The sequence below is a fragment of the Ambystoma mexicanum genome, chromosome 9 (assembly GCF_040938575.1).
Source record: "Ambystoma mexicanum isolate Mex_15411 chromosome 9, UKY_AmexF1_1, whole genome shotgun sequence".
Lineage (NCBI taxonomy): Eukaryota > Metazoa > Chordata > Amphibia > Caudata > Ambystomatidae > Ambystoma > Ambystoma mexicanum.
Window position 1 is genome coordinate 1,219,774,132 of NC_090931.1, and position 16,655 is coordinate 1,219,790,786.

The following is a 16,655-nucleotide window of genomic DNA, read 5'->3' on the forward strand; positions in this document are numbered from 1 at the left end:
AACCCATGCAGTCGTACTATTTCACGAAGGAATACTGTTGCCATTTCTGGAGCTGTTGGGAGTCCTGCAAGTGCAATAAAGTGGGCCATCTTACTAAAGGAATCCACAGTGACCATAATGGTTCTAAGACCTTCCGAGGGTGGCAAATCCACTATAAAGTCAGTAGACACGTGTTCCCAGGGCTGAGATGGTACCTCCGGTTGTTGCAACAGACCCAAGGGTCTACCAGTTGGGGTTTGTTCGCTGCACATACCGGACACGAGAACACGTATTGTTTGACGTCTTGAGACAAGGTTGACCACCAGAAAAGTCTCCTCACCAATTCCGTCGTATTCCTCAGACCCTTATGTCCTGCCAGGGGAGACTCATGGCACCACCTCAGCACCTGTGTCCTCAGATTCTGTGTTGGGATGAATAAAGCTGAGTCGTGAAATAATAGTCCGTCTTTGAGAAGAAGATTGGGGTCTACTCGGTTGCTGCGCTGAATCTCCTCTTGTATTGCCTGCAGAAACCTAGAAACCACTGAGATAAATTTCTTGTTGGCAAGGAGCAGCTCGTTGCTGGACTGTGTCTCAGAAGAAACGTCCCAACTTCTAGACAGTGCGTCTGCCAAGATATTTTGAGAACCTGGTAGATATGTAAGGTGGAAATCGAATTGAGAAAAATAATAGGCCCACCTAGCATGTCTAGCGTTGGTGCACTCCATCTGTTGTAGCACTCGCAAATTATGATGGTCAGTTCTTATGACAAAGGGCTCCAGGGATCCTTGTAAGAGGTGCCTCCATTCCTCACAGGCTTTCTTCATTGCCAGAAGCTCTTTCTCCAGTACAGAGTAATTTCTTTCACTAGGACTCAAGGTCTTGGAAAAATAAGCTATCGGATGTTCAGCTGTGTCCTCTGATTTCTGGAGCAGGGCCGCTCCAATGGCAGTCTCCGATGCATCTGTCTCCAAAACAAAGGGACGTGTCTGGTCAGGTTGAATTAGAATGGGAGCAGAAGTAAACAAACTCTTGAGATACTGAAAAGACTGTATTGCGTCGGAGTCCATCTGAAACCTAACCCCTTGTTTTAATAGTGCTGTGAGTGGTAGAACAATCTTAGAGAAGTGAGGGATGAATCGACGATAAAAATTCGCCAGACCTAGAAACCTTTGAATCTCCTTGACACACCTGGGTTCTGGCCATCGTAATATGGCCTCGATCTTTCCTGGATCCATCTTGATACCTTTATTGGATAGGATGAAACCTAAATAGGGGATAGAGTCCACATGAAATTGACATTTTTTGAGCTTAACTAAGAGCTGATTCTCCTGAAGACGTCTTAGAACTTCCTTTACCACCTGGATGTGTTCGTTCAGATGTACAGAAAATATAAGGATGTCGTCTAGATAAACAACTACGGATCGGTATAGTAAATCTGAAAATAGACGATCCATAAATCTTTGGAATATTGCAGGGGCATTGACCAGACCAAAAGGCATCACCCTGTATTCGAAATGGCCTAGGGGAGTCCTAAAAGCAGTCTTCCATTCATCTCCTTCCTTAATCCTAAGGAGATGATAGGTCCCCCTAAGGTCCAACTTGGTGAATAGATGTGACCCCTGCACTGCCTCCAGGATATCTCTTATTAGTGGCATTGGATATCGATCTCTACAGGTGATCCTATTGAGACCTCTGAAGTCAATGCAGGGCCTTAGTTCTGTAGTTCCCCTCTTGGGTATAAAGAACAGGGAGGCCCCACCAGGAGATCGTGACTCCCGGATAAGTCCATTCTCCAGATTCTCCTCCAGATATTCCTTGAGGGTCTTCCTTTCTGGGAGAGATGGAGGGAACATTCTTCCAAAGGGCACCACTGCACCCTCCTGTAACTCGATGGAGCAGTCTTCTGGTCTGTGAGGTGGCAAAAGAAGTGGAACCTTGTCTTCGAACACTTCAGAATAACCTTGGTAGACCAGCGGAACGCTCGAGACAACTCTAGTCTGTAGAGTGTTACTTCGCCCCTCCTGTCTCTCTGGTACCTGCTTACTAAGGCAGTTCTTATGACAGAACTCAGAGTCAAATCTTAATGTGTTGAGGGACCAATTGATGTCGGGATTATGCTTTCTGAGCCAAGGGATCCCCAGTACAATGGGGAAATGAGCCGCTCTTATCACATCGAAACTGATCTTTTCTTGGTGATCACCCATCTGTATCCATAAAGGTTCGTTCTCGGAAACGATGGGTCCAGAAACAAGAGGTGTACCATCAACTCCTTCGACAGGAATAGCTCGGTGTTTAGGCTGACAGAGAACTCCTTGATCCGTAGCCCAGACCCCATCCACAAAGTTCCCTGCCGCGCCGCTATCCAACATCGCCAAAACCTCCACAGACTTCTCGGTAGACAACTGTAATCGAACCTGGAATACCATTAAGCGAGAATCCTCAGCTACACCTGAGGCTTGGGTGTGATCGCAGGGCTTGCGATGGTGTCCCCCGAAGTCGCCCCTGCACAGACTCGGGGGGTAGCGTTTCCCTTCTTCCGGGGAGGCACATCGGGACAATTCCGGAGTAAATGTTTAGATGACCCACAATACATACATAGACCCAATTCACGTCTTCTTCGTCTTTCTTCAGGTGTCAGCGGGCCCCTGGCTGATCCAATCTGCATAGGTTCTTCAAATACAAACTCTGGTTTAGGTACCAGCTTGGTTGCTGGAGGAGGGTCATACGAGGGAGAGTAACCTCGTTGCCGTCTCTTCTCAAGGCGTCTCTCATTGAGCCGATATTCGATCTGTAGAGTTAAGGTAACCAGTTCTTGAAACGAGCCAGGTCGTGAAACCCGAGCTAGTTCATCTTTGAGTTCTTCGTGTAAACCCCTCCTAAAGATGGTTTGTTGTGCCGAATCAGGCCATCCAGCCTCGGAAGCCAGCTTCTGAAATTTGGAAACATAAGTTTGGACGTCTGCACCACCCTGCCTGATGTCCAACATTGCCTCATATGAAGCAAAGACCACCTCCGGGCGATCGAATCTTGCTTGAAACTGTTGCGAAAATTGATCAAAATTCTGTAAGACTGGGTCATTATTAGTCACTAGTGGAGTGGCCCATGCCAACGCGTTCCCCACCAAGCTTGAGATTAGGAAACCCACCTTCGCCTTATCTGTCTCGAAGGTCTTTGGTCTAAACATGAAGTACACCTTACAGACATCCATAAATTCCTTCCAAGTCCTGGGATTTCCATCATACTTGCCAAACGATAGCGGCATCGGGGGAAGGTCTCCTCTATCCTCATTGCGGGCGGCCGCTTGTTGTCTCAAAGAGTTGTTCTCTGCCTGCATGTTTTGCATTTGTACTGTGAGACCCTGGATGGCGGCCACCAACTCCTGATATTGTTCCAGGGTAGCCATATGTGTTTTCGGGCGTTGTATACGGTCAAGATTGCTAACGGCTAGGTCTCTCTCCCGTGACCCCTCCTCACCTGAGGTTTTTGAGGAAGTGTTCAAAGTTCTTGAGGACCCTCTGCTTCCTCTAGTAGTGGTCGTCCGAGTCTTCTTTCCTTGGCCCTTGACCTTCTTATCGTGGAGGTAGGGACGAACTCCACTGGAGGCCACCTTGGCAACTGAGGATCTCCCCGCCAAGTGGGACCCCCAGTAAGCCCGTCCAAGTAATCAGGGAAAAAGCGTCTGCGGCACCAAAAAACCCTGAAGCACAGAGGCTGAACTTCGAGCTTGATCTTTCCGGTGGTGGATTTCCAGAGAAAGGTAAAGGTATATAGAGAAAGGCAGAAGGAAGAGGAAAACAGAACAGAGCGCCAAGGGCAGCTTTAGAGTGTGCAGGGGCACAGGAAAGTGAGGGAATAAAGCGACCCGATTCGAGTTGGCACTGGGAATCGAAGTCCGGACAAAGGAGTTAAATCTACTGAAGGTCGGAGGAGAGAGAGAGAGTGGAAGCGAGGAAAGATGGAAACGAATCAATCCGGGCGGATAGAAGCAGAGCAAGGAAGGACGGAAGCCGGGAAACAACTCCCTAGGAAAGGACCTGGAACCAGAGCGACCAGAAAGCGTAACGAGCCAGAGTAAACAAAGTCACAAACAGGAAGTGGAAGCGATACAACGCACTGAGTGTAGGTCTCAGTGCGTTGTTATAGCAACACTGACCGGGGGCGGCCATCTTGGAAGAAGACTAGACCGTACGAAACGGTTCTAGTCGTAGATCGCTCACCTAAGTCGGGAAAGGGACCATTTTTGCCAAACCTTCCAGGGCCGGAACATAACAGAATCGCAATTTTTTTTTCTTCCATAGACTGAATGGGGAAAAACTTTACGCACGGCTACAACCCGAATGGCTGGATGGATTTTTACCAAATTTGCGGCAGGAGCGGAGGTTTGGGTCAGAAAGCATGCTTTTGTGTCTTTGGTGGGAATCGGACCAGTATTTTTGTTGGAAACAACTGAAATGTACGTCTCTAAAAATGTGTTATATCTTGGTCCGCTCCGCTGACCCTTTTCTCTCCGCGGACAGAAGTGTCATTGGCTTGCGGTACGGCATGCTGTCGGAGAACTTTAGACCTGGCCGGTGGTTGGCTGGAGGGAAGCATGCTGTGCGTCAACAATATTTGCAAAACGCTGCCATGGTGTCTCGGAGGACAGTGCGCCTGGCGAAAGGGTCTGCAAAATGTACCGAACGCCATGTGTTGGCTGCAGCAAGAGAGGGAAAAGGTGGGGGAGTGACAAGTGGTTAATGTGACATATGTAAGTAGGTGGAAGAAGACGGAGGAATGGCTGCAGTATTGGTGTGTATAGCACGATTTCCCGGGTACCTAGACAGCCAACAATTTTGTGTGGCGATTTCAGGCAGCTGTCGTAACGGCACGATAGCTTCTGCCGAGAGCGGTTTGCAGCGACCTCTTTCTGTGGTGAGTGGTGGCAGGTGATTGTGAGAAGGGGAGTGTAACGCTTACCTGAACTCTGCAGGAGCGCTCTGGTCTGGTGTGTGTGTGTTCTGGAAGGGTTTTCTTAGATGAGCATAGTCAGTAGAATTCTGTAATGGGAGGACATTGATTTACTTCCTAGAAAACCCCATTAATAACCTCAACCTGTAAACACTATGCTTAATTGGAATTATTCAAAATTATTTCTCTGTAAATGATGGAACTGCTCACCTGTGTTTTTAGTTTTAGATTAATGAGCTCTCCATCCTGCTCTGTTGCAGGGGAGCAAGTTCTGAACATTGATTGTGGTAAAAGGTCTCCTATCGGGATTTAAGTAACCTATGGAAAACGGGGCAGTAAATGGAAGGGAATAATAGGAAAACGCTGGAGTAAGGTGTAATGCTAACTGACAGCCTAGGGTGTTCTTTCTGACTAAAACCTAATTATTTATTAATTATGGTCTAGGACTGCGTAGTAGGGAATACATAACAGGCAGTAGGAAATGATGGAGGACGCAGAGCAGAGCAGCAACTCTACGTATAAAAACTAGCGATAGCTAAGTAGGGTGCTGAGTCAGCTTTAATTTTCTCTGGAACTCACAGGTGTTTATGTTTTTTTATGGTTGTTGTGGCTGAGGAACACTAATGAATTTAAATTAGTAAAATACTTTGGTATAAACATGGAACTAAAGAGAGAGTTCTCTTAGAACAACTGCAGAGGCCGGGTAACGACCGACGGTACTCTGCGACTATTTGTAGCACCTTAATTCATTTCAGTGATATAACGTTCACTGAAAATAAACACTAAACAACTAACTATACTGATAGTTTGAAAACATTTTTACTTGCGTGAGTTATGAAAGAAGAATTCCGATGAAGCGCTGACTGGAACACCTGAGGGAGTAGAATGTCACAGCGTGTCTGACTGGATACTCTCCTGACTAAACTTTGTGAGGTGACCATAAAGCGGCAAAAACTAGCAACACGGACGAGGAAACAATACCAGAAGAACATAGGGAATAGGAATTAAAGTGACTAGAAAAAGTAAATGGATTCGGGAAAACGGTGGCTATGAGTGCTGAGGTAATTGCAGGGAACCGCGGTAAGCGTTGCACTGCAACGGCAGAACAAACGCGAAGCGAGGACCTCCAGGGGGTGGGGCTAATAAAGGAAACAAACCCCAATGCATAGACCTGCACTGCAATTCCCAGGATATCAAACTGGTGGCCATGTTAGGACACCAGGAAGTAAATGCCTAAATAGGAATCAGTACCTAGCTTGCTTAGTAACCTAAGAGTGCCAGGCTAAGGACCAGCTTATAGGAATTCTTTTTGAATGAACAGAACTAGGAATCTTGCTGGTGATCATGACAGGGAGTAAATTGCACATGACATAGGGTGGGTGGGAGTGCGGGTGGATGTACTATGCGGATGGATTGCGGTAGTTGAGGTCATGGTGGCATGCATGGGTGCATGTAGTTGCAGTGGGTCTGTTGAAGGATTAGACTATTGGGTGCATGGCCCTAGGCCGGAGCCCATGCTCTCAAGAGCCTAGGGCTTCAGCTCACACACCGAAGCAATGCATGTGTGACTCTGTATACTGTATAGGGGGGTGCTTGCATAGAGTGGTGTGTGCAGATTGGTTGGAGTAGGAGCAATGTTGCAAACAGTATGTGGGTAGATTGGCAGTGATACCATACTTTGTGAATGGAAGTGGGTACGTCCGTAGTATTTGAATGAAAGTGGACAGGGGTGCAGGAGACTGTGTTTTGGTTCTATATTGGCGACATGTCTGCGGCGACCTCTTTCCGTGATGAATGGTGGCAGGCACATTTCAGAAGGGGAATGAATTGGTTATGGCATAGAGTGGGTGGGAGCAAGGGTGCCTGTGCTATGTGGATGTAAGCGGTGGTTGGGGACATGGTGGCATGCATGGGTGCATGCAGTTGGGGTGGGTTTGGTGAAGGATTACACTATTGGGTGCATGGCACAAGGCCAGTGGCCATGCTCCCAAGAGCCTACGGCTTCAGCTCACACACCGCAGCAATGCATGTGTGACTCTGTATACTGTATAGGGGGTGCTTGCATAGTGTGGTGTGTGCAGATTGGTTGGAGTAGGAGCAATGTTGCAAACAGTATGTGGGTAGGTTTACGGTCACATTACTTTGTGAATGGAAGTGGGTACGTACGTACGTACTATGTGAATGAAAGTGCAATGGGGTGCAGGAGACAGTGCTGTGTTTGTACATTGTGATAAGTGTAGCAATTTTTCCTGTATGGCGGTGTGCAGGTTGGGTAGGAGTGCTGGTGGCAGTGCTGTGTATGTGGATGTGGGTTGTCTTTGTTGGTGACATGGTAAAATGGATGGTGCCATTATGTAGCAGTGAGAGTGTTGAAGGCCTAAACTGTTGGGTGCATGGCCGAGGAGAAGTAAACAGACAGTGAGCAATAGAGAGAAAAACAAGAAATTTTTTTATGAATGCACGTAAACACACGACAAAAACAAAACAAAAAAATATATAAGTGTTTTTAGAGATAATCCTAAAGACACAATCCCCACCCCTGTCTTACATTCCCCCCCTAAACCCCCAAAACCCCCTCCAGTTTCTAGCACGGTAATGCAGCGGATTCCGCTGGACTTTGAGGATTAGACATGGCAGATCCGGCTGTTTTTAGGATAGCACCTATAGCATTGGCATTGTGGAGGCTAAGCCATTGGGCAATGTGGTTGCTGGTTTTGGTGGGTACACAAGCACTGTGACAGAAGGTCTGTTTGTACAGATAAATGTAGGAGGCTATGGCGAAAGTGTGCAAGGTAAGGGGCATGCATCCTGTTTGTATGCATGCACTGCACGCACTTGCTTAAGTTGCTAATATACATTCCCTGCTGCTTTTGTGGGATCCCTTTTCCGACATTTGTAGTACATGCATTACAATGGGAAGACCATATTATGAAGCGTACAAGGTACGTGGCAGGCATCATGTTGTTATGGGTGCAGTGTTTGCATCATATGATATTATGTGCTATGGTATTTTGTGCCATTTGTATAGCGCCACTATACAAGTGTGTGAAGGCGCGCCGAGGAAAGGGAGGCGGAATGGAGGCCACACAGAGACATTGATTCCTCTAGGCCAGCTGACATTGAGAGTGCACAAGTGAATGGGAGAGGGGAGAGCAAAGTGCAGTACATGGGAACAATAAAAAATAGAAATACAATCAACTATGCCCGGTGGTGGCAAGTGCAAGGCTAAGTGTAGACATCAAGTGGTGGCTGGATTGTTAGGGTTCTAAAAAACAGTCCCCAAGTGCGGGAGTTGGCAGAAAGCCAGTGCAGGGGGTGGAACTGTAGGGTGGAAGGTGGCATGGGGCACAGATTATAGGGTGGGTAGGAAACCAGTGCAGAATACTTTTTAGCCAGGAAGTGAGTAGGGGAGAGGAGGGGAAAAAGAAGAAGCACATGGAAAGGTTTTCAGGTGCTTTTAGAGCCTACAATGCTTCTCCTCAAGGTCCATGGATACAGAAAGCATGTTGCACAGGGAGGCCCCAGTGGAAGAAACACATCTACCACCATCTGGTTGCGTGTAGAAGCAACTGACCCAGAGGGAGTAGGAGGAGCATGAGGGAAGAGCAGGAGCAAGCAGATATTTAGGAAGTGAGAGTGCAAGGTATTGAGGTCCCAGGGACTAGAAGGCCTTCTGCATAATGCACAGGGCTTTTATTTTATTTTTCGCAGCCACTGGGAGCAATTGCAGCCATTTTAGTAGAGCAGAGATTCGATCCCTGTCGTTCAGGCGAAGGACAAGTTGCACACTCCTCTTATGGATGAGTTGATGAGGGTGCAGAGTGGAAGCTGGCAGATTTAAAAAGAGCCTGTGGCAACAGCGCAGCGTGCAAAGCACCACACCCGTGCAGACAAGGACCTTTTAGAAAGGGACTGTTGGTTGCTAAAATACATTCAGTGGTGGCTTTAGTGACTTCTTTTTACGTGTTATGTAGTAGGTGGGTTAGTGGGGAACAATTTGCATACCATTGTGGGAAGGCAAGAACAGAGTTCCTGTTTCGCTAATATAGTGTATGATATGGGTAAATGAAAACATTGCAAGCACATACCAAAACATTGCCACTTTATGGTAGGAGATGGGAGGAACATCAGTATGCATTTTAAACATGTAGTGGACGCTTAGAGGCAGATATTGTGCGCAGAGGCACTTATAACAGAGTTCTGACCATACTGACAAAAAAAATGTCATACCTTTGTTTTGTGGTGATGGGTGCTTATGTGGATGAATGTGCATGTATAACTCCTGGAATGTTTCACTGAACTTTCCACCGGACGTGCTTCCCAATAACAGCACACGTGCAGGCTGATTTTGTAACGGTACATATGAAGTCTTGTGGAGAACTGTCATTGTAAAATGGTGAAGTCTTGGAGGGCATTGGTGGATGCGTGTGTGATTACTTACCAATATTTAATAAGGGTGTTGTGGGAAGAGGATAGTGGAAAGGGAAGAAGGACTGTTCATGATTTACTGGGGCGTTGCTCTCACGATACTTTGCGAGGCGCACATGCTGCATTCTGTGCTTTTGAACATGCTGGCCAATGGAAATGCGATTGTTGCAATTGTCCAATCAGGTGGTTGGAGTGTGCGTCACAGGAAAGGGCGGCCATATTCGGTTTCATTACTGTGTTTATTGAGGCCGGCAGAGATGGCGAGACGCACAGTTTTCATAATGGGTGATCACTTTGTGCTAGATCTGCTCTAGTATGCAGTGGAAAGACGCCTTATAACAATTTGAATTTGGACGAAGTGGATGCTTTGTGGTGCAGTGTCCCTGTCCATACTTTTGACCATTTGCTTGCAGAATGTCGAGTGGCCACTTTTTAAGTACTGTACACGTTGTGGTAGTGCACTATGGAGCATTGCTTTTGGGTCCCTTAGCTTGTGCAAGTGTGTACCGTCAACTCAAAAAGATGATAAAAGAAGTGCAGCACATTTTTGCCAGTGCAAAGGTGCTTTTCTCATGTATACCACCAAGTCCAGTATAGAACTATTCCAATGAATGTTGTCGGCAGCCAGAGGTGGGAAGGCGTCTTATCAACAGAAGCATGTGTCATTTTTTCCTGCTGCTAGAATGTACTCCTGTGAGAATTACAACATTGGTTATCGGTATGTGTACCTTCTCAATGGAAATGGCATTTCATTGTCGCCCAGTGGCAATGACATTTGGTTTTTCGAATCTACAGGCTGCACTGAAGACGCTATTGTAAGAATGTGAGGCGTCGTGCAACAAATAAAAACAATTATAAAAGCCATTATAAAAGCCAGAAAAAAGAGTTGTTACTGTGGAAGCTGTTTAAAAAAAAAAACAGCTTTTTTAAGAGCACAACTACAAAGGACATCCCCTACCCTAGTTGACATTTATTCCCCTACTCCCGAGTGCGCACACCTGCAAAAGTCTGCAGACATTGCGACAGTTGGAGGGTAGTACGTTTAACATTCGCCCCTTTTGCATATGGCCATCTTATATTTGGGATTGTGGAGGACACCTGATTGCGCAATAAGCTTTCTTGGTGTGGAGTGGACGCACAGACTGTGGTATACAGTATATTTGTCGACCTACATGCAGAGGGTGAGCTTATGGATGTGTGTTGTACCCGCACAGCGTATGCTTTGCGGGTGAATTGTATGTACATTACTTGACAGTGAATGGAAAACAGAGTCTGGTGGAGTTGTGTGGAGTGTATCATGTGGGTTTGTACGCATATAGAGCACCTACACTGCGGTGATTGTTTTTTGTTTGTGTGTGTGAGGCTTTGGTGACTCTCGATCCCGACGATATTATTGTTGTTGATTGGGGAAGGACAAATGCACACCATGTAACACGATTTTCAGTGGCGTTTGTTCTGAGGGAGGTAGCAGGCCAGGTAATGCTTCTGTTTCCGATCTCTATCCCAATATGCAGGCACCCATGTAGGCGCATTATTTTTTATTTGGTCCGGAAATGGAAAAAGCGCAGTATATTGTGAAGAACTGTATTTCTGTCTTTTTACAACTTGTGCCATTGTCGTACTGTAGAAATGGGAATCTATTGTTTCACAGCACAAGCAGTTTTCCCCACAAATAGCGTTCTTGTTGCTATTGCTGCATTTCCATATTCTGCACGCTCTATACACATTGCCTTGCTGACCTTTTTGGAAGTATAGGAATAATGTTTGTGCTTGCTGTTGCGCACTTGCGCTCTTGAAAACACACTCCAACACGCACAACCATCTGTTTCAACAGCCACCTATTTCTACTTGTTTGCACTGCAGTGTTTTCCACAGTACCACGGTTCCTTCCATTTAGCACACAATTGTGTGGAGGGTATACGATGCGCGTCGCACTGCCTCCCTTCATTGCCACTTACATTGTGACACTCTACAAGGAGCTTTGTATCATAATCAGCCACAAAAATATTGCTAAAGGGACGTTATGGTGTAGCTACGGTACTACAAACATAGCATCATATATTAATACACTATGCTAAAGCAACGTTCTGCTTACAGCGCCCTACTAAAAACATGAAATTCACTAACAAAACCGTTGTTAAAGGGATGCTATGGGTAAGTTGCACTAGCAAAAACCTATGAAATTCAATGGAAAAACATTACAGGGACGTTATGGTTACAGGTAAATCTGAAGAAAAAAAAACGAAATTCGACAGTTATGGTAAGCTCAGACACCTTCCCCATCACTGACCTGTATGCTACATTGAGATGGGCACTGGGGGATATTGCTGGTATAGATCAATTTCAGGGAAAGTGTCCAGACAACTTGCCCCTCAGAGATCAGCAGCCAGACCCTCGATCACACCTTCCGCCAAGAAAAATTCTTCAGGTGGATTTGTTAGCCGCATGATTCTATCCCAAAAGGGATTTCCTCACCCTCAATGTTATCGTCGAGAAATCTCTCAAAGGAGGACATCAAATCTTTCCTCAACCCGGGCGTGTAACGACGCGCCAAATGATCTTTGAATTTTGACGTTGATGGGCCTCTCAAAGAAGGCTCTGTGTCCAAAAGCGTTGATACGGACACAGTCGTTGATAATGATGATGGGCCTGACCTGCAGTCCTGCGGGTTGTGTTCCTCCCCTTAGCAGTATAGACTTATCCTGTTGAGGTCAGAGACAGGCACCACTCATCCACAATCCACAAAGGGCTTGAAGCAGAGCCCTTCACATGGTTTTAGGAATAAGGCAGCAGAACTAATTTGTAGCAGGGTTCCCAAATAAGTAGAGTGTGTGTGAAAAGAAAAAGGAAGTCTGGGTCATTGAGCGCAGCAACTCTACTTTTACTATCCCCAATGTTCGCTCTGGCACAGGGTGCATATTGGCACCGAGCAGAGCAGCCTTCAACCCCCTGGTGGTGAAAACGTTTGAGGACAGCAGAGGAGATAGAATATCATGGATGAGGAATTTATGAGAGGAAGGAATCCATTAGAATTTCGTGTTAAAGTAGTCATCCAAGTTAGTGATGCTTCTGTACAGGGTGTCGTGCAACAGAATATTGGAGGTCAGGGCATTTCCCATCATGCTTGCAGGCCCTGGCAGGGGGGAGGGAGCCCAGCTCAACACCCCTTCCTCATCTATGAGTGAAGGTACCGGCCCTCCCTGCCCATACTTATCGTGTGTGAGTGGCAGCTTCCAGGTCACAAGGAGATGCAGCGGGATGCAGTGATGGGTTGCACGGCTCCTTCTACAACACTGGCCACAGGAGGAGATGGCTCAGTAGTACCAAACAATGGGATGCGACAACCCAGATAACAGCGATCGCCGCATAAGGAGGAAAGTGCAGCTCCAGCTGACTGTCGGCTTGAATCCGCGCTACGAGGACACCACCAACCTACCAGGCATTCGTGTTTATTAAAAAAAGCCCCTACAGGGGGGCCTCATTGATGACAGTTCCACTAAACCACCAAGGAGACTTATTGTGGATAAAAGCCTCCAAAGAGGCTTGGAAAAGCACCAGGTCCCTGCAAGCCCCTGCAGGCTCCATACTAAAAAGGCAGCAAGAAGGGGGCATGGATTCCCAGCCGCTATGAAGCTTCCCAAGCCCTTGCCCATGTCAGACGCCATGGAGACAGGTAAGCTCTTGGTCAGGGTAAGTATCGAATCCTGGGAGGGGGGGTTACTTATGGAGGTGTGTGCGAAAGCTTGAGTTTGGGTTAGTTGGGTGAGGACAGGTGGAGGACATCCGAGAGACCAAAGGAGGCGTGAGCAAAAGTAGTGGAGAGGCTATTGGAAGGAGTGGCTTTGTGGAGTATTGTGTGTGAAAGGCAAGAGCATAAGTAGTAAAGGTGGAGTAGGAGTGGTGAAGTGGTAGTGGTGGGTAGTGGCAGAGGTAGTAGTTGGAAGAAGGGATAGTGGGAGTAGCAGGGTAGCAAGTGGGGAAAAGGTAGTAAGTAGCAGTGGTAGTGTGCGTGAAGGATATGTTTTGAAATGGAACAGGCAGTAGAGCAGTAGTTAGTTGTAGAGAGTGGTAGTGAGTGTTAGTGAGTAGAAGCAGCGGGAGACCAACAATGGTAGTAGGAGAAGGAAATGTAAGAAACGAAGAGTGTTAATGGAGTAGGGATAGCAGAAGAGGGAGAGTAATCAGGACGACCGGGAGTAGGAGAATAGGAGTCGTGGTAGGAGTTGAGAGAGACTATAACAGAACAATGGCAACAGCAAGAAAGTATATTGAGAATTTAGACGAGAAGTCAAATCAGAGGGTGGAGGTGGAAAGGTGGAGTGGGAGAACGGCGCAACAGTAGTACGGCAGAGTTCAAGCATCAGTTCTGAATGTTTTGAAGTACTGTTTTGAAATACAAATAAAGAAAAACGTCACAGGACCAAAAAAGTCACCTTTCCAGTTCTTGTTTTTCATCAGCTACTTCACATGCATCTACTGCAAATTTGGCCTTCAGTGATCTTGCTGTTGCAATAGTGGCTTCAACACTCATAATCTGATTTATGATATCCTGCATGAAACATGTAAAGTAAATAAAAACAAAAACACATTGAAAACATTTCTTTTTGTACAAAAAGGTGTGTAACCATAAATATTGGGGCACTGGAAAATGAGGAGGAGCAGCCTGACTACTTATGACGTGAGGTGCCTGCAAAGCAGCATGCTGCGATGCCACCTTAATGGCAGCTTTTGGCAGTGATCATACGCAGCTGCTTGGCTCAGAAGGGCAGCCTGGTAGTGGATGGCATAGTGGTCTAGGGGCCTGCAGCCTTGTGTGGAATGTGGTCAACGATCTTCGATGCCTGCCTCCCCAAAACTGAAATGTTGCTATGGTTACTGAGGGAGCAGCGAATGATGAAGCTTAACATCTGTGAAAAGCTAGCTTTGTAAAGGCACATTGACTTTCTTTTATATACCGTCATGAGACTATGCACGTGTCACTTTTGGATAAGGATTAGTTAAGGATTAGTTTGTTGTACCTATCCTTGTTTCATAAATGAAGATCAAACTTAAAGATTTATAACTATTTTTTGTCCCCTTTCTTTTCTCATTTTCCCTTTTTAGTGATATTTTCGAAACCATTGTTTATATGAGGGATGTATTTTGTGAAAAGTTTAAGTTTTAAACTAAATTCCAATAAAAAAAATAAACAAGTTTACACCTAGAGATGAGGCAAGGGGGCTATGATTTGAGAAAGGGTACTGGGAACTAGACTTTGGACCCACGTACCTTCTGGAAAACAACATTTTGTAAGCCTACTTGAGGAGCGGTGAACAGTGGCAGTGTAGTCCTGCACCTCTCACCCCTCCCAAATTTCTCCTTTGGACTGTCAACTAGATGGATATGGGATGATCTCATTCAGCTTGTCTAATGGTGGGTGCCCCTTTCTTCTATTTGGATGTGGTCCAGATGAGCAGTGTGCGAACCTTCTAGAATGCACAACTTGGGCAGTTAGTGATGCAACCTCTATGATACCCCCCTGTTTGTGCCATGATTGACTGGAGAATATTGTCTTAAAGTAAAGGGGTGACTGATATCCTTGAGCCTTGCTCCTCACCCTTTAAGTTGGGCTGCTTGCTATTTATTTGGTACTTTGGTCCATCTTTTGCTGTACACTAGGATAGTGGGAAACAGAATGAGTCTTCAGGCACTGCTATCCCCACCTACAACCCACACTTTCATCTGTGTGCCACATGGGTCAGTTTCGACTAGTCACGATTCTATCACTTAGAAACCTGAAACTATTGATCCAGAATCCCACAGGATGGTTCTAAAATCTTTTTCTTCACCATGGTTTTTTGCAATTTATGTTTTTATCCTGCTTAGTTTTCAGGTCTACCTTTTGCTTTATCTGGCTTTTGTATGTAATATGTTCACTATGGCATACATGCCAACCCTCCCGATTTAGACGGGAGACTCTGATTTTTTAAATAAAAAATATTGCAATTTTTTACTTACCCCCGCTTAAAATAATTAAATCCCCAATGCAATCCTGTGGGGAAATTCATGTCTCCCACTTTCTGTTTCAAAATCTCCCTCCCAGGTGGTCGAGGATTTTGGCATGTATGCTATGGGCATCGTCCTTCCAACAACATTATGCCAGTTTAGTGGTGAAAAGGATGCTCTACATAATGATAAATACAATACCAATAAAACTTACTTCCAATTTTTTGTCCTCTGGGTTTGTGTACCGCAAAATCTTACTGGTGTGCAGTATGATCTGTGTAATAATCTTCTGAACTGAAGGGATTTCTTCTATTATTTCTGAAAATAAAACAACAGTTGTGCACAATTGCATACATACATCTTAAAAATCTGTACGAAAAAATATTGTTTTCCATTTACCTTCCTCTTTTATCTTGATCACAGCAGCATGGATGATGCAAGGCAAAAGATGCCTTGTGAGATCAGCTGGTTTCTGAACTGCAAGATAGTGGAGAACCTACAATGTAATTGAAATGATTTAGAGCAATTGGCAACAGTTGTATAGGTTTGGACAAAAAGACTCATGTACTAAAGAACAGCAGTAGTCATTTTGATGAAACATTTGGTAATATGTAAAGGTTGCTCCAGTATGCTGGAGTGGCTGGTACACAAAATTAAATGGATTACCCTGTGACATTTCATAGAACATGTATTTATTTACTTGTAACAATGTACCTCTAGAAAGTTTTGCAGTGCCTATATTCATAAACTGACTAATAGTCCCCAATGTAGGCCAAACTCAAACTATTTTTCTCTTAATCAGAATACAAATGTTTTTTTTCTTTTTTTGCTACGAAAGAAATGTAGAAAACGTGGTTTTCCTTTTACCAGTTTTTTTTTTAACTGTTTTTTTAGTTTCGGCTATTAGGTGGCGCTGAAAGCACTACCTATGAAGCCTAAACTATTTTTATTAAAATAAGAGCTTTAACATGAGAGCTTGAAACGGGCTTCGGATAGAGGTTTGTTGTAATGTTTTTCAATGCAGGTTGGCATATTAGGATGGATATGTGTTGTTTGGCCTATGTGCCCCACCCATTTAGGCCCATTTCTAAGTTAAATCAATAGTATTTTCCTTCCAATGCACCCATCTGTGGGCAAAACACACCCATTTTTGCACTCTTTGGCTGATTTTCTACTGTGTGGTGAAGTTGTCAGCCATGTTTACTTCCAACATGGCGGCGCCATATGTTAATAAAAGGTTATTTGACTAGATTGATGGTTTAAAAATATTTACTGACCACCAGGGGGCAAGGACCGTGAAGTTGCTGCTCCGTC

At 45.4% G+C, this 16,655-nt stretch overlaps 1 protein-coding gene across 2 annotated transcripts in view; it reads right to left on the reverse strand.

Annotated features, from left to right (window-relative positions):
* The window catches only part of RAB3GAP1 (RAB3 GTPase activating protein catalytic subunit 1), a 1,600,561-nt gene that overhangs the window by 350,785 nt on the left and 1,233,121 nt on the right, over positions 1–16,655 (reverse strand). For both annotated transcript variants that reach the window (XM_069616562.1, XM_069616561.1), the window contains exons 20-22: positions 15,741–15,837; positions 15,556–15,659; positions 13,790–13,905 (exon numbers count right to left, since the gene is read on the reverse strand). In XM_069616562.1, coding sequence (XP_069472663.1) covers positions 13,790–13,905; positions 15,556–15,659; positions 15,741–15,837 — 317 coding nt within the window. The remainder of the gene's footprint in view (positions 1–13,789; positions 13,906–15,555; positions 15,660–15,740; positions 15,838–16,655) is intronic.